Source organism: Scyliorhinus canicula, chromosome 30 (genome assembly GCF_902713615.1).
Source record: "Scyliorhinus canicula chromosome 30, sScyCan1.1, whole genome shotgun sequence".
Taxonomy (NCBI): Eukaryota; Metazoa; Chordata; class Chondrichthyes; order Carcharhiniformes; family Scyliorhinidae; genus Scyliorhinus; species Scyliorhinus canicula.
In genome coordinates, this window is record NC_052175.1 from 13,200,229 (window position 1) to 13,223,976 (window position 23,748).

The 23,748-nt window shown below is 56.0% G+C and overlaps 2 protein-coding genes across 2 annotated transcripts in view; both read right to left on the reverse strand.

Moving 5' to 3' along the window:
• Nucleotides 1-11,629, reverse strand: part of LOC119958612 (mothers against decapentaplegic homolog 6-like) — a 15,812-nt gene extending 4,183 nt beyond the window's left edge. The window contains exon 1 of the mRNA XM_038787092.1: nt 11,536-11,629. Within this exon, the coding sequence (XP_038643020.1) occupies nt 11,536-11,629 (94 nt within the window). The remainder of the gene's footprint in view (nt 1-11,535) is intronic.
• Nucleotides 11,630-14,726: 3,097 nt separating this feature from the next.
• On the reverse strand, nt 14,727-22,610 carry LOC119958637 (induced myeloid leukemia cell differentiation protein Mcl-1 homolog). The gene is made up of 3 exons (XM_038787172.1): nt 22,159-22,610; nt 16,392-16,639; nt 14,727-15,661 (listed from the first exon to the last, which is right to left on the reverse strand). Exons 1-3 carry the CDS (start codon nt 22,550-22,552, stop codon nt 15,545-15,547), a joined length of 759 nt encoding a protein of 252 aa, XP_038643100.1. The 5' UTR covers nt 22,553-22,610; the 3' UTR covers nt 14,727-15,544.
• Nucleotides 22,611-23,748: the final 1,138 nt, after the last annotated feature.

Genomic DNA, 23,748 nt, shown 5'->3' on the forward strand with positions numbered 1-23,748 from the left:
CTGTTTAGGCAGGGCTGCACACTGCCCAAGCAAGACTGTGCCCGGGGAGGGGGAAGAATAGGCAGATTCGGCATGGTGGTGAGGGGGATAGGGTGTATTTGTGTCTGTGGAGCCCGATTGGTTGATTTGTGTGTGTGGGGCGCGGGGTGCAATGTCCGGTTTCCCTTGAGCACAGGGCGCCATCGATTGTACACGTGGGGCTTTAGGATCTCCGTGACAGCCTCTGAATCTTCAACAAGACGGAACGATTAGGGTTAATCCACTCCATCGGACTGGAGATCAGGGGCACATTTGTGCCAGGCTCCCCGGGCGTTCGCACGACTCCTGACTCACTTCAGAGAGTCACAGAGCTTGGAGGGCCCCCGCGCGCACAGGGTTGGCTGCTGGGTGAGAAGAGGGAACCCACTGAAGACAAAGCTTGCACATCAGCCTCAAATTGCCTCCAACAGTGCGGCACACCCTCAGCACTGACCCTCTGACAGTACAGCACTCCCTCAGTACTGACCCTCCCACAGTGCGGCGCTCCCTCAGTACTGACCCTCTGACAGTGCGGCACTCCCTCAGCACTGACCCTCTGACAGTACAGCACTCCCTCAGTACTGACCCTCTGACAGTGCGGCGCTCCCTCAGTACTGACCCTCCCACAGTGCGGCGCTCCCTCAGTACTGACCCTCTGGCACTGCAGCACTCCCTCAGTACTGACCCTCTGACAGTGCGGCACTCCCTCAGCACTGACCCTCTGACAGTGCGGCACTCCCTCAGTACTGACCCTCCCACAGTGCGGCACTCCCTCAGTACTGACCCTCCCACAGTGCGGCACTCCCTCAGTACTGACCCTCCCACAGTGCGGAGCTCCCTCAGTACTGACCCTCCCACAGTGCGGAGCTCCCTCAGTACTGACCCTCCCACAGTGCGGCACTCCCTCAGTACTGACCCACCCACAGTGCGGAGCTCCCTTAGTACTGACCCTCCCACAGTGCGGCGCTCCCTCAGCACTGACCCTCCCACAGTGCGGCACTCCCTCAGTACTGACCCTCCCACAGTGCAGAGCTCCCTCAGTACTGACCCTCCCACAGTGCGGCGCTCCCTCAGTACTGACCCTCCCACAGTGCGGAGCTCCCTCAGTACTGACCCTCCCACAGTGCAGCACTCCCTCAGTACTGACCCTCTGACAGTGCGGCACTCCCTCAGTACTGACCCTCTGACAGTGCGGCACTCCCTCAGTACTGACCCTCTGACAGTGCGGCGCTCCCTCAGTACTGACCCTCCCACTGTGCGGCACGCCCTCAGCACTGATCCTCCCACAGTGCGGCGCTCCCTCAGTACTGACCCTCTGACAGTGCGGCGCTCCCTCAGTACTGACCCTCCGACAGTGCGGCACTCCCTCAGTACTGACCCTCCCACAGTGCGGAGCTCCCTCAGCACTGACCCTCTGACAGTGCGGCACTCCCTCAGTACTGACCCTCCCACAGTGCGGAGCTCCCTCAGTACTGACCCTCCCACAGTGCGGCACTCCCTCAGTACTGACCCTCCCACAGTGCGGCACTCCCCCAGTACTGACCCTCCCACAGTGCGGCGCTCCCTCAGTATTGACCCTCTGACAGTGCGGCTCTCCCTCAGTACTGACCCTCCCACAGTGCGGAGCTCCCTCAGTACTGACCCTCCCACAGTGCGGCACTCCCTCAGTACTGACCCTCCCAGTGCGGCACTCCCTCAGTACTGACCCTCCCACAGTGCGGAGCTCCCTCAGCACTGACCCTCCCACAGTGCGGAGCTCCCTCAGTACTGACCCTCCCACAGTGCGGCACTCCCTCCGTACTGACCCTCTGACAGCGTGGAGCTCCCTCAGTACTGATCCTCCCACAGTGCGGCGCTCCCTCAGTACTGATCCTCCCACAGTGCGGAGCTCCCTCAGTACTGACCCTCTGACAGTGCAGCACTCCATCAGTACTGACCCTCTGACAGTGCAGCACTCCCTCAGTACTGACCCTCCCACAATGCAGCGCTCCCTCAGTACTGGCCCTCCCACAGCGCGGTGCTCCCTCGGTACTGATCCTCCAAGAGTGCGGTGCTCCCTCAGTACTGGCCCTCCCACGGTGAGGTGCTCCCTCAGTATCGACCCTCCCACAGTGCGGCGGTCCCCCAGTGAGGCGCTCCCTCAGCTCTGACCCTCCCACAGTGCGGCACTTCCTCAGCACTGACCCTCCCACAGTGCAGCACTCCCTCAGTACTGACCCTCTGACAGTGCGGCGCTCCCTCAGCACTGACCCTCCCAGTGCGGCGCTCCCTCAGCACTGACCCGCCCACAGTGCGGCCCTCCCTCAGTACTGACCCTCTGACAGTACAGCACTCCCTCAGTACTGACCCTCTGACAGTGCGGCGCTCCCTCAGTACTGACCCTCTGACAGTACAGCACTCCCTCAGTACTGACCCTCCCACAGTGCGGCACTCCCTCAGTACTGACCCTCCCACAGTGCGGCACTCCCTCAGTACTGACCCTCCCACAGTGCGGAGCTCCCTCAGTACTGACCCTCCCACAGTGCGGCGCTCCCTCAGTACTGACCCACCCACAGTGCGGAGCTCCCTTAGTACAGACCCTCCCACAGTGCGGCGCTCCCTCAGCACTGACCCTCGCACAGTGCGGCACTCCCTCAGTACTGACCCTCCCACAGTGCAGAGCTCCCTCAGTACTGACCCTCCCACAGTGCAGAGCTCCCTCAGTACTGACCCTCCCACAGTGCGGAGCTCCCTCAGTACTGACCCTCCCACAGTGCGGCGCTCCCTCAGTACTGACCCTCTGACAGTGCGGCACTCCCTCAGTACTGACCCTCTGACAGTGCGGCACTCCCTCAGTACTGACCCTCCCACAGTGCGGCGCTCCCTCAGTACTGACCCTCTGACAGTGCGGCGCTCCCTCAGTACTGACCCTCCCACTGTGCGGCACGCCCTCAGCACTGATCCTCCCACAGTGCGGCACTCCCTCAGTACTGACCCTCCGACAGTGCGGCACTCCCTCAGTACTGACCCTCCCACAGTGCGGAGCTCCCTCAGCACTGACCCTCTGACAGTGCGGCACTCCCTCAGTACTGACCCTCCCACAGTGCGGTGCTCCCTCAGTACTGACCCTCCCACAGTGCGGCACTCCCTCAGTACTGACCCTCCCACAGTGCGGCACTCCCCCAGTACTGACCCTCCCACAGTGCGGCGCTCCCTCAGTATTGACCCTCCCACAGTGCGGCACTCCCTCCGTACTGACCCTCTGACAGCGTGGAGCTCCCTCAGTACTGATCCTCCCACAGTGCGGCGCTCCCTCAGTACTGACCCTCCCACAGTGCGGAGCTCCCTCAGCACTGACCCTCCCACAGTGCGGAGCTCCCTCAGTACTGACCCTCCCACAGTGCGGCACTCCCTCCGTACTGACCCTCTGACAGCGTGGAGCTCCCTCAGTACTGATCCTCCCACAGTGCGGCGCTCCCTCAGTACTGATCCTCCCACAGTGCGGAGCTCCCTCAGTACTGACCCTCTGACAGTGCAGCACTCCATCAGTACTGACCCTCTGACAGTGCAGCACTCCCTCAGTACTGACCCTCCCACAATGCAGCGCTCCCTCAGTACTGGCCCTCCCACAGCGCGGTGCTCCCTCGGTACTGATCCTCCAAGAGTGCGGTGCTCCCTCAGTACTGGCCCTCCCACGGTGAGGTGCTCCCTCAGTATCGACCCTCCCACAGTGAGGCGCTCCCTCAGCTCTGACCCTCCCACAGTGCGGCACTTCCTCAGCACTGACCCTCCCACAGTGCAGCACTCCCTCAGTACTGACCCTCTGACAGTGCAGCACTCCCTCAGTACTGACCCTCTGACAGTGCGGCGCTCCCTCAGCACTGACCCTCCCAGTGCGGCGCTCCCTCAGCACTGACCCGCCCACAGTGCGGCCCTCCCTCAGTACTGACCCTCCCACAGTGCAGCACTCCCTCAGTACTGACCCTCCCAGTGTGGCGCTCTCTCAGTAGTGACCCTCCCACAGTGCGGCACTCCCTCAGCACTGACCCTCCCACAGTGCGACACTCCCTCAGCATTGACCCTCTGACAGTGCGGCGCTCCCTCAGTACTGACCCTCTGACAGTGTAACACTTCCTCAGTACTGACCCTCCCACTGTGCGGTGCTCCCTCAGTACTGACCCTCCCACAGTGCCGCACTCCCTCAGTACTGACCCTCTGACAGTGCGGCACTCCCTCAGTACTGACCCTCTGACAGTGCGGCACTAGCATTGGGGAGTTGCAGATTAGATTTTGTTCTCCAGTCTCTGGAGTGGTGACTCGACCGAGAGTGCGCTATCATAGAGCATCACGGCTGACACAGGATAGGGGCAATCATACTTACCATGTCTCAACCAGAATTGGCTCGTTGATCACAACCATCCACCTATTGTAATCGCACGGTCGCCCAGAGCTCTGCGAGTTGCATCGAGTCTCTTTCACTCATCACTCCACATTTGCTGACCCCCAGTCCGGCATTGCCTCATGTTAAAAGTTTATGCCCATTTCCAAATCACCTCTTGCGCCTACACACCCTCCCTATCTCTGTAACCTCCTCCAGCCCCTACAATCCCCCTCCCTATCTCTGTAACCTCCTCCAGCCCCTACACCCACTCCCTATCTCTGTAACCTCCTCCAGCCCCTACACCCCCTCCCTATCTCTGTAACCTCCTCCAGCCCCTACACCCCCTCCCTATCTCTGTAACCTCCTCCAGCCCCGACACCCCCTCCCTATCTCTGTAACCTCCTCCAGCCCCTACACCCCCTCCCTATCTCTGTAACTTCCTCCAGCCCCTACAATCCCCCTCCCTATCTCTGTAACCTCCTCCAGCCCCTACACCCCCTCCCTATCTCTGTAACCTCCAGCCCCCTACACCCCCCTCCCTATCTCTGTAACCTCCTCCAGCCCCTACACCCCCCTCCCTATCTCTGTAACCTCCTCCAGCCCCTACACCCCCTACCTATCTCTGTAACCCCCTCCAGCCCCTACACCCTCTCCCTATCTCTGTAATCTCCTCCAGCCCCTACACCCCCTCCCTAGCTCTGTCACCTCCTCCAGCCCCTACCAATCTCTGCAACCCCCTCCAGCCCCTACACCCCCTCCAGCCCCTACACCCCCTCCCTAGCTCTGTCACCTCCTCCAGCCCCTACACCCCCTACCTATCTCTGCAACCCCCTCCAGCCCCTACACCCCCTCCCTATCTCTAACTTCCCCCAGCCCCTACACCCCCTCCAGCCCCTACACCCCCTCCCTATCTCTAACTTCCCCCAGCCCCTACACCCCCTCCCTATTTCTGTAACCTCCTCGAGCCCCTACAATCCCCCTCCCTATCTCTGTAACCTCCTCCAGTCTCTCCAACCCTCCGAGATCTCTGCGCTGCTCCGATTCCGGCCTCTCGAGCATTCTCTCCCCCCCCCCCCCCCCCCCGATTCACATCGCTCCGCCATTGGCTGCCGTGCCTTCAGCTGCCTGGCAGGGGGGCTCCCGCGCCCTGGAATTTGCCCCCTAACTCTGTTGTTGTGAATGGAGTGTGTGAAAGGGTTAATCCCCTGTGCTTGGAACTGGCGGGCCCCATTGTCTCACTGAGAACAGGATGTCCTTTCACTCCAGGCACGCAGGCTGTGTTGGCCAATGCCCGGAATGCAAGGAATGTCGCTGAACATTAAAATATCTTCTCAGGCCTGAGTGTTCTAATCGGCCACATGAAGAACCAGGGGCCCACCCAGCCAGCCAGCCTGCTGGAGCCAGACCAGCGCCTAACTGCTCCTGGGCAGTAGCAAAGCACGTCAGGAACAATGGTGCCACGTTGGGCAATGCTTAACGGCGGCTCCATTGGCTCAGAGTTAGATGGTTCCCAGTTACACTCAGCTGTCCACAGACTAGAGCGCCATAATTGAGTCTAATACTCCTAATGGGGTGCCTCACTGATGCAGGGTCAGTACTGAGGGAGTGCCTCACTGATGCAGGGTCAGTACTGAGGGAGTGCCTCACTGTGGGAGGGTCAGTACTGAGGGAGTGCTGCACTGTGAGAGGGTCAGTACTGAGGGAGCGCCGCACTGTCAGAGGGTCAGTACTGAGGGAGCGCCGCACTGTCAGAGGGTCAGTACTGAGGGAGTGCCGCACTGTGGGAGAGTCAGTACTGAGGGAGCGCCGCACTGTGGGAGGGTCAGTACTGAGGGAGTGCCGCACTGTCAGAGGGTCAGTACTGAGGGAGCGCCGCACTGTCAGAGGGTCAGTACTGAGGGAGCGCCGCACTGTCAGAGGGTCAGTACTGAGGGAGCGCCGCACTGTCAGAGGGTCAGTACTGAGGGAGTGCCGCACTGTGGGAGGGTCAGTACTGAGGGAGCGCCGCACTGTGAGAGGGTCAGTACTGAGGGAGTGTCGCACTGTCAGAGGGTCAGTACTGAGGGAGTGCCGCACTGTGGGAGGGACAGTACTGAGGGAGTGCCGCACTGTCAGAGGGTCAGTACTGAGGGAGTGTCGCACTGTCAGAGGGTCAGTACTGAGGGAGTGCCGCACTGTGGGAGGGTCAGTACTGAGGGAGTGCCGCACTGTCAGAGGGTCAGTACTGAGGGAGTGCCGCACTGTCAGGGGGTCAGTACTGAGGGAGCGCCGCACTGTGGGAGGGTCAATGCTGAGGGAGTGCCGCACTGTGGGAGGGTCAGTACTGAGGGAGTGCCGCACTGTGGGAGGGTCAGTACTGAGGGAGTGCCGCACTGTCAGAGGGTCAGTACTGAGGGAGCGCCGCACTGTCAGAGGGTCAGCACTGAGGGAGTGCCGCACTGTGGGAGGGACAGTACTGAGGGAGTGCCGCACTGTCAGAGGGTCAGTACTGAGGGAGCCCCGCACTGTGGGAGGGTCAGTACTGAGGGAGTGCCGCACTGTCAGAGGGTCAGTACTGAGGGAGCTCCGCACTGTGGGAGGGTCAGTACTGAGGTAGCGCCGCACTGTGAGAGGGTCAGTACTGAGGTAGCGCCGCACTGTGGGAGGGTCAGTACTGAGGTAGCGCCGCACTGTCAGAGGGTCTGTACTGAGGGAGCGCTGCACTGTGGGAGGGTCAGTACTGAGGTAGCGCCGCACTGTCAGAGGGTCAGTACTGAGGGAGTGCCGCACTGTGGGAGGGTCAGTACTGAGGGAGTGCCGCACTGTGGGAGGGTCAGTACTGAGGGAGTGCCGCACTGTCAGAGGGTCAGTACTGAGGGAGCGCCGCACTGTGGGAGGGTCAGTACTGAGGGAGTGTGGCACTGTCAGAGGGTCAGTACTGAGGGAGTGCCGCACTGTCAGAGGGTCAGTACTGAGGGAGTGCCGCACTGTCAGAGGGTCAGTACTGAGGGAGCTCCGCACTGTGGGAGGGTCAGTACTGAGGTAGCGCCGCACTGTCAGAGGGTCAGTACTGAGGTAGCGCCGCACTGTGGGAGGGTCAGTACTGAGGTAGCGCCGCACTGTCAGAGGGTCTGTACTGAGGGAGCGCTGCACTGTGGGAGGGTCAGTACTGAGGTAGCGCCGCACTGTCAGAGGGTCAGTACTGAGGGAGTGCCGCACTGTGGGAGGGTCAGTACTGAGGTAGCGCCGCACTGTGGGAGGGTCAGTACTGAGGGAGCGCCGCACTGTGGGAGGGTCAGTACTGAGGGAGTGCCGCACTGTCAGAGGGTCAGTACTGAGGTAGCGCCGCACTGTGGGAGGGTCAGTACTGAGGTAGCGCCGCACTATTTCAGGAGGGGGCTTGAACTCACAACCTTCCAGCTCTGGAGGAAACAGAAATCCAGAGCTGGCAACATGCACCCGCTCCCAAACACACACCCCCCCCCCCCCCCCCAAAACGTTTGAGGTAAACATTTTCAGCTGCATAGCAGCTGATTTCCTCAAACAAAATACTTCGAAATCCAGGTCTGTATTGCAAAAATGCAGAGATAACACCATCAAGTCGCAACTTCCTTTTCAGCGCCTTATCTCACATCTCTGCTCCGCCCGTCTCTGTGCAGAGGACGGATACCAGGGTATATATATTCTGTGTGGGTGGCCAGGGAGAATGATCAGGGTTGTGTTTTTCTATCAACCCCTTTTCTGGTCTTTGTTGACGATTTAGTGACGCTCCCTCGAGGGCCAGAGCAGTCAGTCCTAATCCATCTCTTGTCCTTCTTCACTCCCCCCTCCCCCCACAGTCCTCTACACGTACAGCACAGCCTTCAAGAAGAACATGTAAACAGGCTCAATCCTGCAATCTGGCACGTTTGCATTGGAGTCAGTTTTTACAGCGCAGAGTCCCTTTGGCCCATCGGGCCTGTGCCGGCCCTCAGGCACCTGTCTATTCTGATCCCATTTGGTCCGTAGCCGTGTGTGTCGACGGTGTTTAAAACGCGCGTCTAAATGCTTCGCAAATGTTGTGAGTGTTCGCGCCTCGACCACCCTTTTGTGCAGCAAGTTCCAGATTCTCACCACCCTCTGGGTCAAAAGGATGATCCTCAAATCCCCTCCTGCCCCCGGCATTAAATCTGTGCCCCCTGGTTATTGGCCCCTTCCACTAAAGGGGATAGGTTCCTCCCCATCCACCGTGTCCCACATAATTTTGTCCCCCTCGATCAGGTCCCCCCCTCAGCCTTCTCTGCTCAAAGGAAAACAACCCCCGGCCTAACCAGCCTCTCTTCCCAGCTGAAACACTCCAGCCCAGGCAGCCTCCTGGTGAATCTCCCGCCGCACCCTCTCCAGCGCAATCACATCCTTCCGATAGAGTGGCGACGAGAACTGCACACAGTACTCCAGCTGGGGCCTAACCAGCGTTTTATACATAACCTCCCGGCTCTGATAAGCATCACATACACCTCCTTAACCACCTCAGCTACCTGTCCTATGGACTAGCACACAAGGTCCTTTTTGTCCTCTGTACATCCTAATGTCCTACCGTCCATTGTGTATTCCCGTGTCGTTAGTCCTCTCAAACTGCGCACCTCACACTATGTTCAACAGGAAGCAGAGATGAGGGAGAATGATCTTTCTGCTGGGTCTATGAGGCATAATGCCTCGTGCCTACGTGCATGGGAGTTTCTCGCTCTTCCTCCCCGTTCTCTCCCCCCCCCGATTGTAGTTACATGGAGGCCACATGCATCCAAACAACAACAGGCCAAGGGAGCAACAAAACGGGAACCTCATGTCTGTGCCCCCTCCCCTCAGGACTTCCCAAAGCCAATCAGATTCTTCTTTATTTTCACAATCCCCAAAGCACAGTCGCCATCGCAAAGGCTGGGGATGTCGACTTGCACACAAGATGCCACAGAGAGAGCAGTGCGGTAGCACAGTGGCTTCACAGCGCCAGGGACCCGGGTTTGATTCCCAGCTTGGGTCACTGCGGAGTCCGCATGCTCTCCACGTGGGTTTCCTCTGGGTGTTCCGGGTTCCTCCGACAAGTCCCGAAAGACGCGCCGTTGGGTGAATTGGACATTCTGATTCTCCCTCCGTGTACCCGAACAGATGCCGGAATGTGAAGTCTGGGGGCTATTCACAGTAACTTCACTGCGGTGTTAATGTAAGCCACATTATCCAGTTCCGGCGCACTGTCGGAGGGTCAGCGGCGAGGGAGCGCCGCACTGTGGGAGTGCCGCGCTGTGGGAGGGTCAGTACTGAGGGAGTGCCGCACTGTGGGAGGGTCAGTACTGAGGGAGTGCCGCACTGTCAGAGGGTCAGTACTGAGGGAGTGCCGCACTGTGGGAGGGTCAGTACTGAGGGAGTGCCGCACTGTGGGAGGGTCAGTACTGAGGGAGTGCCGCACTGTGGGAGGGTCAGTACTGAGGGAGTGCCGCACTGTGGGAGGGTCAGTACTGAGGGAGTGCCGCACTGTGGGAGGGTCAGTACTGAGGGAGTGCCGCACTGTGGGAGGGTCAGTACTGAGGGAGTGCCGCACTGTGGGAGGGTCAGTACTGAGGGAGCACCGCACTGTCGGAGGGTCAGTACTGAGGGAGCGCCGCACTGTCAGAGGGTCAGTACTGAGGGAGCGCCGCACTGTCAGAGGGTCAGTACTGAGGGAGCGCCGCACTGTGGGAGGGTCAGTACTGAGGGAGTGCTGCACTGTGGGAGGGTCAGTACTGAGAGAGTGCCGCACTGTCAGAGAGTCAGTACTGAGGGAGTGCCGCACTGTCAGAGGGTCAGTACTGAGGGAGCGCCGCACTGTCAGAGGGTCAGTACTGAGGGAGCGCCACACTGTCAGTACTGAGGGGGTGCGGCACTGTCGGAGGGTCAGTACTGAGGGAGCGCTGCACTGTCAGAGTGTCAGTACTGAGGGAACACAGTTTAGGGTGCAGGGCTGGCGTTGGGATTTCTGCTTGTACTGGGGCCAATATTTGGCCCTCCCCCCAACGTCAATCACTGAACCGGTGATCTGGGGGCGTTACTGCATTGCTGTGTGGGATCTTGCTGTGCACTGTGCATGTGCAGTGCCGTGACAGTGACACCGCCCGAAAGAAAGTATCTGATTGGCTGCGGAGAGCTTTGGGGAAGTGGGGGCAAGAGGTGCTAGAAAAATGCAGTTCCGTCATTCAATGCACCCAGGCTGCGGGTGGGTGGGGTCACAAAAGAGTCTGACCTATCACCGTTCCCTCCGCAGTGACTCACCCTCTTCTGAAATTTCATAACCAAATGATTAGCTCTGGGGTTGAATGGGAGCCGTGCATTAATCAACGACCCTAGTGTAATCGTAACACGGAGGTGTGACGCATGGCTGAATCATTGCTGGTTACCGAGCGATGAAAAGGGTTTGTGCGTGTTAGGGTCACGGTATTGTTGGCACACTAAACCAAGCCAATCCCAGTTTTACAAGCCGTTTATCAGTTCAGATAATCTCCACAGGGATTAAAGGCAATCATTCTAAAAATGTGCCTGCGCTGAGGATATGGGGCTGGCGGTCAGGCATTGATACAAAGTCCATGTTTGAGTCAATCCAGTTCCTTAGGGCCAGCTGCTTGCTGAAGGGAGCGCGAGCAGGTCCGTGTGCACACATGAGCACAGGTCCATGTGCGTGCACGAGCGGGTCAGTGTGGGCGCATGCATGAGCGCGCAAGGACGCACGAGCAGGTCCGTGTGCGCGAGCCCAGGAGCACGTGTGCTAGCACATGCATGCTAGTGCTAAACCACTGGCTTTGAAAGCAGACCAAGGCAGGCCAGCAGCACGGTTCGATTCCCGTACCAGCTTCCCCAAACAGGCGCCGGAATGTGGCGACTAGGGGCTTTTCACAGTAACTTCATTGAAGCCTACTCGTGACAATAAGCGATTTTCATTTTCCTCCATTTTTCAATCATGTACGTGCATCGGAGAGTGCGCGCGCGTCTGTGATCGCATGCAAGTCCGTGAGCGAGATCTCGGCATTGAATTTTCCACAGAAATTTGACATTTTCATTGTCCTCTCACAATCAGGGGGAACATCGAACGTATCGAATCCTTTAATCATCTTTAAAAAAGCCCTCGGTTAGAGTAGCCCCCCCCTCCACTAAATCTCCAACACTTGTGGGATCACCGGCCTCGAAGTTTAATCCTTTTCGTTCAGGATAATTCTGGTGTACAAGGCTAACCTTCACATCTTCACTCACGCTGCCAATGTGGTCAATCATCGGGTTTGAAGATAAGGGCAGGAAAGTGCACACTTGTCAAAACCATTTAAAAAAAAACCCTTGCAGATAAGTTCCCAGAACTGAGGGCTGAGTTCCGGGAACCACCGCACTCACCCTCGGGCCCCCCCTGAGTTAGAGGAAATGCTTTTCTTCGCATTTTGACACCCAGCGGGTTATGCGTATTTAAACTCCAGCTCACTTTGGAGCCGGAGTAATCACATTAAAAGCCACAAGAGCTCTTCCAAGCAAGTGACGAGGCTGCTTATCTGGGGCCTTGCAGTGACCCTGACTGGGGTAGGGTGGACGGTTTTACACAGGATACAGGGCAGAAATTGCCCATTCAGTGCCTCTGCTTCATGCTAGCATTTCTGCTCCTCTCCTGCACAACAATCCCAGGAGTGGATTTGTTTCTGGCATTAAGGTGGCAGAGCGGCCATTCAACAATATTGAGCCACCTCCAAATTACCCCCACCCCGTTTGGAGACAGGCAAGGATGTAGAACGAGCAGGCAGGCGTTTGAGGCAATTGGCAGAAGCAGCGATGTCGACATAGTAGGAAACTCTTTCACGCCAGGAGTGGCTGGGGCCTCGCTCTGCCAGAGAGCCTGGTGTCGGCAGGCCAACCATCTCAAAAGGAAGAATATGCAGGGTCACGTTTAGACGATGCGCTGAATGGTCGCCTGTCTGCTACCATCACTGTTCTGCAACTCCGGCGTTGTTACAGCCTCTCATCTCAAGTGGACTGGTTACCCATTCACACGCCAAAAGGTGCCAGGCGCTAGTGAACTAGGCGCCGCCATCAGCTGGGCTTGGCAGTTGGCTGCCGAGCAGAATCCACCACTGTCTCTTCTGGTGGGGTCCTGGAGACATGGGTGTTTGGATTTTGGCCCGACAGTTGAAAGAGTGGAGGTGGTGGGGAACAGTTCAAAGGGCAGGCTTTACTCTAGATCTCAACAGGAAATGCCCGATCGCCAGCAAAGCTCTCAAGGAAAAAGGTTTTGCTCGATTTAAAACAGATGCAAAAACATCCCGTCTGCAAATTTCCACCTTCCTGACCAATGCCACAACCACATACAAAGATTTGCATTCCACTGCAAACATGCGGCAGCCCCCATTCCAACGCCCCTCGGAATAGTTACGGTGCCCATGCTGCTAACCACTGCCCACCTTGGGAAGATGTTGAGATGACACAGGACACATTTCCCCCCGCTTGCACTCGCAGCTACAGGCCTGGCACCGCCCATTCAAGTGGCAATGCGAGAATCAACCGGAGGGCTCCTTCAGAAGATCTGAAACTCCCTGTGCATCGCCTGTTACGCGGACGACATCCTGCAACCAGTGACAAAATAACGCCACGTGGAACCAATATTGCCCCCCAGAATACTGGGGGAAGACCACCCCATCAGCGGCTTTTCACTTTGCGCACGACAGTGGATCCCGGTCGTGGTACCTGTATTGTCTGGAGTGGGGACTTGAACCCACAGGGCATCAGACTTGAGCGGAGGGACTGTACCCTCGAGTCACAAGAGATGAGCCAGCCAGGCACTGGAGGGAGCATGCATGCTGGGCTCAAGCCCTGAAGGGCTTGGCAGACGCGTGGGTGACGTGGCAGGATTGCGATGATCTCACCTCAATCGAGTTGGTCCCAACACTGGAAAAACACTCAGTTTCAGGCCAGCCATTTGTCGTAAGCATGGAAATTCCTGCCCCAAGGTAGCTGATAGCATACCGGTTGGCTAAAGGAACGACCCTAGATACATTCCATAATTTTAATCCTCTTTCCCCAATCCCACACTTGGTGGTGTAAACACCCCTGCACTTGGCACAGCTGAGCACACGGAAGAGACAACAAGAAACCACCTCTTTTATTTTCTCTCAAAAAATATTTAATTTATAACAAAGCTGCCATTTTCCAACACAAGAGTGACATATGTTAACTGGCAGTGGCTACTGACATCGAAGGCTCCACAGAAGCGAGTAATGCAACCTTCACTTAAACATGTAAACTTTGGGGTGGGGAACGCAGCTAGGTAGCCGAACAGGGGCCCACCACTCTGGGATCTTGCTGTGCTTTAAGGCAATCCAAGCCACCTCGAGATGGAATTCCCTCTTGAGCACCAGACAGACACTCCCACCGCTGCAATTAGTTCCACCTTGCCCTCGTCAGTCTGATTTTAAACTGGCAGGGACAATTTAAAATGTGCGTCAAAAAGGGGTTTCTACACTAGTGCGGAGAAGGGACTGCCTTGCCAGTACTGTGGGAGCGCACTTGTGTCAAGGAGAAACATGGCGGCTACACCCCTCCCCCCAACCAAACAATCAGCGCTTCTGGGAGACACTGCAGCTATCATCCCAAAAACCCACAATTCCACTGTATCCCCTCATCAGGTCACGGGAGGCGGCGGCTCAAATTTGCATCACCGCCTCCCCGCTTTCCGTGTCGGGAGTCCCTCTCCCTGGACCCTGCCCAGAACAAAGCTTCATTCGTGAGTCCCTAGGAGGGCTTTATAAAGACACGAGTTAAATCAAGTCCACATTTATTTGGGGGGGAATATACCTAGTTCAACTGGGTGCAGCAAACACCAAACGGCATCTGGCCCAAGAAAGATAAACCAGGGGAAATATTTAAAAAGAAACAGGAGGGCTCACCTCAAATAAAATTTCAAGGAAGGGCAGGAGGGAAAGAGAGATAATTAAAAAGCGACAACACAAGGATCGAGACACTGGTGTTTAAAATTAATGCTCTAGTTAAATGTTGTGTCCAGATGCCTAGGACTGTCAATGGGAGGTTGTATGGACACCCAACGCAGGGCAAATACATTGCATTCTCTCTTTCTCCCCTACCCATCCTATCACCCACAAAGCACCCAGGGCTTCTGGGGTGGAGGCATGGGATTTACAGTGCCAGAACATCGGCCACACCCCCTCCCCTCAACCCACCCAAGAAACTAACTGCATGTCTAACTGCCACCCACTCCCCCGCCCTAGAAAGACAGGCAAGGGAGCCCCCATGGGGAAGGCCAGCTACAGGAACTACACAGGGGAAAATCTTGCCAGCAGCCTTCTGGGGGATTCATTACCGACCAGTGTTATTTTAAAAAAAAAGAAAATTAAAACCAAAATATATTGTCTGTTCAGCAGAAGAATAGATTACAAAGGAAAATATTTATTTAGAAATAAGTAGTCAATAGAATTAGAATTAAATAGGCAACATCTCCAGACTAGGATAGTTGCATTGACATGATCACCTCCTTTCACATTCTTCCTCCCCCCTCCCCCCATTCTGACTACCCTCAACATTTACCAGATTCTCAATCTTTTTCCTCCCCCTCCTCTCTCCTCCCCGCCCCCGGCCACTATTTTCTTCTTTCAATCAAGTGGGAGAGAGGGCAGAGGGGGAAAAGGGCTCGAGAGAGAGACCAGAGTCCGATGATACATAATTCTGAAGTGGGGTCTGGCCCGATTAAGGAACAGACCGATACAGGCGGAGTGTGAAGCTGTGAAGTGAGCCGGTGCAACACTGGATCTGGAAGTTACAAGTTCCCAACGCAGGCCCCAGAGTCCTTAAAACAGAAGTCTTGGGGTTCCACACACACACCCACATCCACCCACACACGGGGCATGTCAAGTGTACCGGAGAGGATGCCATTGTTCCCAACTTCATCTGCTAGAGGCCAACGGGCCACTGACACACGGCGACCCTCTTGGTCCAGAGTCAAGTGGAGGGCCTGCTCCGTCAGTCCTGCTCCCCCCTCGTTAAGCATAGTCTCCGAGGCTGCTCCCGAATGGAAAACGGTCGACTGTGGGCGTGCCGTGTCACGGCAGCGGGCGGGTGGGAGCGAGTGAGCAGGGGAGCGGGAAGAGGACAAAGCACAGCCGAGTTCAGAGCAGTGTTTTGTTTCAGGTGGGTCAGTATTCACCTCAAGAGATGCATGATACTTGCCCCCGCGATGCCAAAACCAGCTATCCACATCAAGGCTTTTTTTGCAGATTCCTCAGCGTTGTTCTCGTGGAAAAACTTTGTGAAGCCATCCTGAGGGGAAGAAAGACAGCGTTCAGAAAACCCAACAGAGGCAGTTTGAATCAGAGCTTCCTCTACTAACACCGTCTGCCTGTGTGGCCACCACCCCACCCCCTCACACCAAACAAGGGTCTGAAAGCCAACAGTAAGCTAGATTGCCAGGTTTCAGACATCAGAGTGAAACAGACCCAACCCTATTTGGCAACAAAATTCCTCTGTCTGCTTCATGGATGAATCAATCCTCAGCAATTGCTCAACATCAGGGTGACAAATCACTTTGCACCGAACCCTGCACTAAATTTTAATCCCACACTCGATGAACCGGTGACACAGCACCTCACTCATTCACAAGGAAGCAATTAATTGCTTAAAAATGCGGTTACTAATACCCCCCGCCCCCTCAGTGGCATCAAACTGTCGGGGACATCGCTGACACACCAAGTCTCCTGGCCAGTCACACGGACTGTTGAAGCCATGCAAAAACCTGTGGATATAATCCTACATGCTCAGGTCAGGTGGGACCAGGGGATCCATCACTGCTACTCAGGAACAGTTTAGTTTGTGTACATAACTCGCAGGCAAGTGGAATTTAATCATATCAGGTGACAAGAGGCCAAAGGTCATTCGATAACACTCCCCCGGTAAAGTCCAGCCACGTTGCGTAGATTCAAATACAGCCAGCAAACCAGGGTGGGGAGGGGAGGGATCCAGGGAGGGTGAAGAGAATGGGCTTTATCCTTACCCAGCCATTCTGAGTCTCTAGCCACTCCCTCTTCTGCTGTGTCAGGTACTTCGTGACTTTTACCGCCACCTCCTCGATACAATCCTCTCGCTGAATCTTCTTCAGGTGATTGCCCATTACTGCACCAAAGGCAATGAAGCTCACTACTCGGCCCCAGTTCACCTCACCGTCAGAGAACATTTCGGTGGCGACCCGCTGGATTGTGTCCAGGTCTTCCTTCTGAGAGACGTTCAAACGATTTACCATTCCTGCGGTGGAGATAGAAAGAGGGTAGAGTGAATGACAGTGCAACAACAGCAAAAGTGCTTAACTACACTACATCCCAAGGCTGAAAAGGGTGACAGTGAGATCATAGAATTCAGTGCAGGAGGCCATTCAGCCCATCGTGTCTGCCTTTGGAAAGAGCACCCTTCTTTTTTTTTAAATAAATTTAGTGTACCCAATTAATTTTTTTTCCAATTAAGGGGCAATTTATCGTGTTCAATCCACCTATCCTGCACATCTTTGGGTTGTGGGAGTGAAACCCACGCAAACACGGGGAGAATGTGCAAACTCCACACGAACAGTGACCCAGAGCCGGGATCGAACCTGGGACCTCGGCGCCGTGAGGCAGCAGGGTTAACCCACTGTGCCACCGTGCTGCCCTAAGAGCACCCTTCTTAAGGCCATGCCCTATTCCTTGTAACCCCACCAAACCTGCACATCTTTGGACTATGGGAGGAAACCGGAACACCCGTAGGAAACCCAGAGTCACCGGAATCGAACCCAGGCAGCAGTGCTAACCACCGTGCCGTCAGGCTAAACATTGCCTGAACCCCATGTCAGATGTCAAGCTGGCATATTGAGTCATAGCGGGGAGGTCAAGACAGGAGGTTTACAGGAACTTTAACTGGAGAAAGAAGCCGGGATTCTTCGCCTGGAGTTGAAAACGTTGGTGAGGGTGGGGTGAAAGGAGGGAAGAGATTTAATTGTGGTGTTCAAAGTCATGTGGAGATGTTGGCGTTGGACTGGGGCCAGCACAGCAAGTCTTACCAGTAAAGTCCAACAGGTTTGTTTCAAACACTAGCTTTCGGAGCACTGCTCCTTCCTCAGGTGAATGAGAAACTCTATTTTCACCGTTAACCAGAGGGGCAGAGATTTACAACAGAACCAGAGGGAAGATGAGGATTATTTAATACGAAACAGCAAGTTATGATCTTGACTGCATTGAAGGTTAATCTGTTTCCACTGCCCTTAAGTACAAGGTGCACAATTCACAGCTTTAATGAGTATCTTACCATCCCCCCCCCCCCCCCCCCCCCCGGCCCAAATTACTAACAACTACTGTTGTGCTCATCTCCACCCCAGATCAAACATGTGCAAAAAACCCTCTGCCAATTGAATGCAGAGGTACTGCAATGTGCAGCTGCTGAGTACACTGTACACACACAATGCTCAAACACAAAGCTCATTTGCCTTAGTGAATGAGAAAGGTGGGTTATCTAATCTCCAATTGATAAGGCCTGTAAACAAATTAGACTTCCTCTGAAGCAGCCTATCCAACAGGACAGATGTGCACCCACCAGGATAGGAGTCAGGCTGCAGCCAAACATCTGAAGACCTCAATTATTAAAAGTCACCCTGAACTGCAAGCAAAGGTCGCCAACAAGACAAACTACCCCGGACAGCCAACCACCCCCCTGGAATTAATTCACCACTACTGCAGCGCAAGAGGAGAAGTTTAATAAAAACACGCGCAACATTTTCCTTAAGACCACTGCCTTCATTATTTACATGGGGAAGGTTATTCAACCAGGAGGTTAACCAGCAAAATGCCTGTGACTCAAACACATTCCCACCCTCGGGCAGGTTGATAAAGGGTGCTGGGTTGTTCTCGCTCAGCCATCTGCAGCTACTCGATCAACACTACAAAGACATTCCACGGTTGTTTTTTTAAAAAAAATAACACACCCTCACAGAACAACAAAAGCCACACAATCTGCAGGAAAGCCAAGGGCACCAAACCGGTCCTGACTGTACTAAAAAGGCATCCAAGGCTCGTCAGGAACTATTTCTGTTTGTCCACAGGCAGGTTTATTTATAGGCAGCCTCAGCAGTGAGCAGAATGTAAAACAGGAACAAAAAGGCAGGTAGCTTGTGTGGAATTAGCCACTTCCTCCCAACTCCATACTTCCAGTGCTTTTTTTTTTGGGGGGGGGATTGTAAGCTTTGCATACCCACTTTCACAGACTATGGGGCTAAAAGCATCTGATTATTTTCAACACCTGCATTGTCATTAAAGTGACGTGGGGAATTGTAGGGGCTGGAGGAGGTTACAGAGATAGGGAGGGGGGTGTAGTGGCTGGAGGAGGTTACAGAGATAGGGAGGGGGTGTAGGGGCTGGAGGTTACAGAGATAGGGAGGGGGTGTAGGGGCTGGAGGAGGTTACAGAGATAGGGAGGGGGTGTAGGAGCTGGAGGAGGTTATAGAGATAGGGAGGGGGTTGTAGGAGGTTACAGAGATAGGGAGGGGGCGTAGGGGCTGGAGGAGGTTACAGAGATAGGGAGGGGGTGTAGGGGCTGGAGGAGGTTACAGAGATAGGGAGGGGGTGTAGGGGCTGGAGGAGGTTACAGAGATAGGGAGGGGGTGTAGGGGCTGGAGGAGGTTACAGAGATAGGGAGGGGGGTGTAGGGGCTGGAGGAGGTTACAGAGATAGGGAGCGGGGTGTAGGGGCTGGAGGAGGTTACAGAGATAGGGAGGGGGGTGTAGGGGCTGGAGGAGGTTACAGAGATAGGGAGGGGGTGTAGTGGCTGGAGGAGGTTACAGAGATAGGGAGGGGGTGTAGGGGCTGGAGGAGGTTACAGAGATAGGGAGGGGGTGTAGGGACTGGAGACGGTTACAGATAGGGAGGTGTAGGGACTGGAGAAGATCAGAGATGGTGGAGGAGGTTACAGAGATGGGGTGGTGGTTGCAACTGAAAACATGGATGAGTATTTAAAATAAAGGCAGTCTCCAACAGCAGCCCCTCATGAACCTACTGCCATTTAAGAGGTCAAGTTCCTTTGATAAAATGGTTTAACAGATCTTGGCTTTAACTAGCTGTCTGAACTGGGCCTCAACCCCATATTTTCAATTTTCCTGAAACACTCAGTCCAGTCAATGCTCTCGCCACTGAACACACTGGAAAGAAGTTCACATCCCATAGATGGGCAGATTTAATCTCCAAAACACCACACTTTGGCTGCTACCATAAATACCAGAATGATGAGAACAACATGGTCCACTGCATCCTCCCACTAAGCAGGTGCAGGAACGCCCCAGAAGATTCTGCACTCCCAACTGGCCAACCTCCCTCGGTCAATAAAAGTGCACCATTTTCCTCCGATAGCTGACTGTCCTGCGAGTGACAACTGATCAGGCCCACAGATGGATTAATAGCTCCGCTGGAGCTCACTGCTCTCAAGGGGACTCTACCTCAACTGTCAAACAAAGCACTTTGCATATTTGTTTGCTATCGGGGGAGGGCAGGGGGCTCCGAAACAGTGTTATTGTGCAAAGCTCTATCCGGTATAGTCCACCCCATGGCGTCACTTAGATCCTCCAGTACGCAGTCTCAAATCGGTGCTGCACCCAAATGCCTGTTTTGCAGTACTCCCACGGTAAGGAAACAGGCAGTGCATCAAACAAGACCTTTGCCCCGAGCACCTCCCTTCCCCACCAGCTGGGCAGATCACAAAGCCCAGAACTCTAACCACTCGCCCTCTTTGCAGACACTAGTGCATTTCTGTTCGAAACCAAGTTTTTGAGAAAATGACAGAGTTCCTGGGTCAGAGGGGGAATAACCTTTCTCCAATGCCCACACACAGGCAGGAACAAACACTGGGGCAGGTGGCAACAGGAGAAACCCAAACCGAAAGCACTGGAGCAAAACAAGTCAGTTGGCAGCAGCAGGTAGTGCCAATTTTTCCACCTCCTCACTGGGAGATTAACCAGTCCACCTCTTCCAAAACCAACTGTGAAGGCACTGGGGAAATTTGCAGGCCCCAAGGGGAGGGAGTGCCCACTGGAGGAGACAACATCTGCATCATTTCATAACAAAAAGCTTAAAATAAAACAGAAACTCTTTCCAGGCTGGAATAACACAGGAAATGACAAAAAAACGACAGCGTTTTATTCACAACGGGTTGGATTTGAACATTAAAAAGGAGACACTCCTCCAGCCAAGGCAAATGGAAGGGGAGGGATCATAAAGGTTGTTTTTGCCAGTCTGATGCCAATTCCCTCTTGGCTACCTATTGACAAGGCAGTGATATTCCCTCAGTAACTTCCCTCAACATCCCCTTTCATTACGACTGGAAACTACCAGATCTCCAGAGCCAAACAAAGCAGCAAAACCAACCACAGCCAAACACGGTGGTCAAATCCAAAACTGGGACTCTTTCCTCCTTCCTTTCCCCCGGAAGTCCAAACCCTAAATGATACAACCCCACTGGCCAAACCAGCCCAGGGGGCAAACATCAGCAGGAGCAGGCACAGGATCAAGACAAAAACTCCAAATGCAGACTCACCAAATAGACAACTCAACAAGCTACCTAACTAGACGGGTGTGTGTGGGTGTATGAGGAAACATTAAAACAGTGATACTATGGGGCAATGGGATATTGCAGCAGGAACCAATTGTCAAAAAAAAAAGCAAAGGAAAGAGGATTGGTGCAAACCAAGTCAACACTGCAGCGCACACAGTGAAACGGGAGAGAAATGGACAAAAACAGAAGGGCAGGGAAGAGTTAAAGGGACCAATGGGGGGGGGGGGAGAAAGAGGGGGAAACGGGTATTGACCCAATTAACATGGGACGGTGGGGAAAACAAGGGAGGGGGGAGATGGGGAAACAAGGGTAGTGACCAATGGGAAAGGGGGGGGGGAGGAGAAGGGGAAACAAGGATAGTGACCAATGGGGGGGGGGGGGGGAGAGAGAAGGGGAAACAAGGGTAGTGACCAATGGGAAAGTGGGGGGGGGGGGGGGGGGGGGAGAGAAGAGGAAAAAGGGTAGTGACCAATGGGAAAGGGGGGGGGAGAAGGGGAAACAAGGATAGTGACCAATGGGGGGGGGGGGGGGGAAGAGAAGGGGAAACAAGGGTAGTGACCAGGGGGGGGGGGGGGGGGGAAGGGAGAGAAGGGGAAAGGGGGAAGGGGAAACAAGGGTAGTGACCACTGGGGGGGGGGGGGGTTATAAAGGGTAGTGACGGGTGGGGGGTATAAAACAAGGGTACTGACCAGTGGCGGGGTGTATAAAACAAGGGTAGTGACCAGAGGGGGGGGGGGGGGATATAAAACAAGGGTAGTGACCAGTGGGGGTGGGTCTAAAACAAGGGTAGTGACCAGTAGGGGGGGGGGATCTAAAACAAGGGTAGTGACCAGTGGTAAGAGATGGGGAATCAAAGGTAGTGATCAATGGGGGGAGGGGGGTTAATGACGCACTCAGCCGGCGCTAGGACCCTGGTGGTCCCTCAGACCAGCCCCGCGCGTATACCCAGACGGAGCCGGGACCCCCCCCCAGTCCCCACGCGCATGCCCAGAATGACCCGGGACCCCCCCCCAGTCTCCACGCGCATGCCCAGACGGAGCCAGGACCCCCATTCCCCACGCGCATGCCCAGTTGCCCCCCCCCCCCCCCCCCGGGCGGGGCACTAGGACTCCCATTCCCCACGCGCATGCCCAGTTGCCCCCCCCCCCCCAGGCGGGGCACTAGGACCCCCGCGTCGCCCTCTCCCCTCCCCCCCAACTCACCGGTGAAAGCCGGCCCGTGTTTCTCGATGAGGCGGTCGCCGATCCGCTGCAGCGTCTCGGCCGTCCGCCGGTCGTCGGAGCAGCCGCCGCCGAACCAGCCCGGGCTGGGGGCCGGCTGCTGGGCGTGGTGCCGGATGAAGCCCAGCACCAGCTGGTAGGTGCGGCGGGAGAAGGGGTCCTCGGGGAAGCCGGCCTCCGGGTCCAGGCTGCCGGCCTCCTCGGGGGTCTGGGGCAGGGAGCCGTCGTCGGCGCCGGGCAGCAGGCGGGGTGTTGAGCCGCCGCCGCCGCCCAGTCCGCAGGCCCCGCGGCCGCCCGGCGAGCAGTAGAACTGGTTCTGCAGCTGCAGGATGGCGCTGCCGGAGGTGCGGTTGAGGGTCAAGGCCATTCTGTCCATCGTCGCTGCTGTAATTCCTGCCCGAACAAGATGGCGACTGAAGACCGTTGGAAGCGCGAGACAGTTGGGCGCCGCTTTATAGGCGAGGGTCGGGGGGGGCGGGGATGAGTGACGGCCGTCTCCGCCAATAGGCGCGCCGGGCGCTCGGCCTCCTCCAATCACTGTTTATCCCGCCTCCCGCAAGCTCCTCCTTTCTCTTACGTCATACTTCCGATCACTCCCCCCCCTCCGCAACTGTCCTCCAATCGCCGTCCTCGCTCACATCCGTCCCCGCCCTCTCCCTGTCTGCCGATTGGACCATCGCTCCGTCGATCATGTCGCTGCCCCCGCCCCCTCCCTCTCTGCTGCCCCTCCCCCTCCCCTCCCGAAGCGCTCCGACTGCAGGTGTGGGCAGGCCCTTCAGGCCATCCGCTCCGCGGCCCGTGCTAGCCCACAGACACAATTCCACATCTTTCTCTTTCACGGCGTCCCCTCCCAAGCTATTCGGGCCGCTCCTGCGCCAGTCCGCCCGGCAGGCCTTTCGCCTTTTTAAAACAAGACAATTGGAGGCCGCTCGGCCCCTTCTCGCCTGTGCTAGCCCCCTTTACCCTTCTTTGCGAGGGAGCCCACCCATGGCAGGATTATCATTGGCAGGAGCAGGCATGTCAGAAGTCATGGCGCAAGCCATGGCGGACGCAAGCCAGTGCCGCATTTGAAATTCGCAACCGAGGACCATGGAACCTTCCAGTGCAGGAGGAGGCCATTCGGCCAATCGTGTCTTCCCTGACCCTCTGAGCCATATAACCCACCCAGACACAGTACCCACACCCTACCCCGTGACCCACCTAGCCTGTACATCTTTGGACTATGGGAGGAAACCGGAGCACCCGGAGGAAACCCAAGTAGACGCGTGGGAAAAAGTGCAAACTCCACACATTCGGTCATCGGAGGCCAGAATTGTACGCGGGTCCCAGGCTCTGTGAGGCAGCAGAGCTAACCCACTGCGCCACCGTGCTGCCCAAACGCTCGCTGTAACATCGGGTGTGGTCTGAAGTTGTTACAAATTGAGGCACGGCTTGAGGTGGGGACATCCCTCAAATGTGGGTGGCCCAACACATTTGCCGACATTGAAATCCCACCGGCCACACACACATTCACCCAGCCCCTTTGTCACCCACTCGCCCAGGGCATCACGGTACCACAGTGGTTAGCACTGT

Excerpts from the sequence above, each read along its gene's own strand:
- LOC119958637 (XM_038787172.1), bottom strand. The coding sequence starts at position 22,552 with ATGGACAGAATGGCCTTGACCCTCAACCGCACCTCCGGCAGCGCCATC. Across the intron at positions 16,640-22,158 it reads ACACGGGCCGGCTTTCACCG|GAATGGTAAATCGTTTGAAC; the intron begins GTGAGTTGGGGG and ends TCTCCACCGCAG. Across the intron at positions 15,662-16,391 it reads TAGAGACTCAGAATGGCTGG|GATGGCTTCACAAAGTTTTT; the intron begins GTAAGGATAAAG and ends TCTTCCCCTCAG.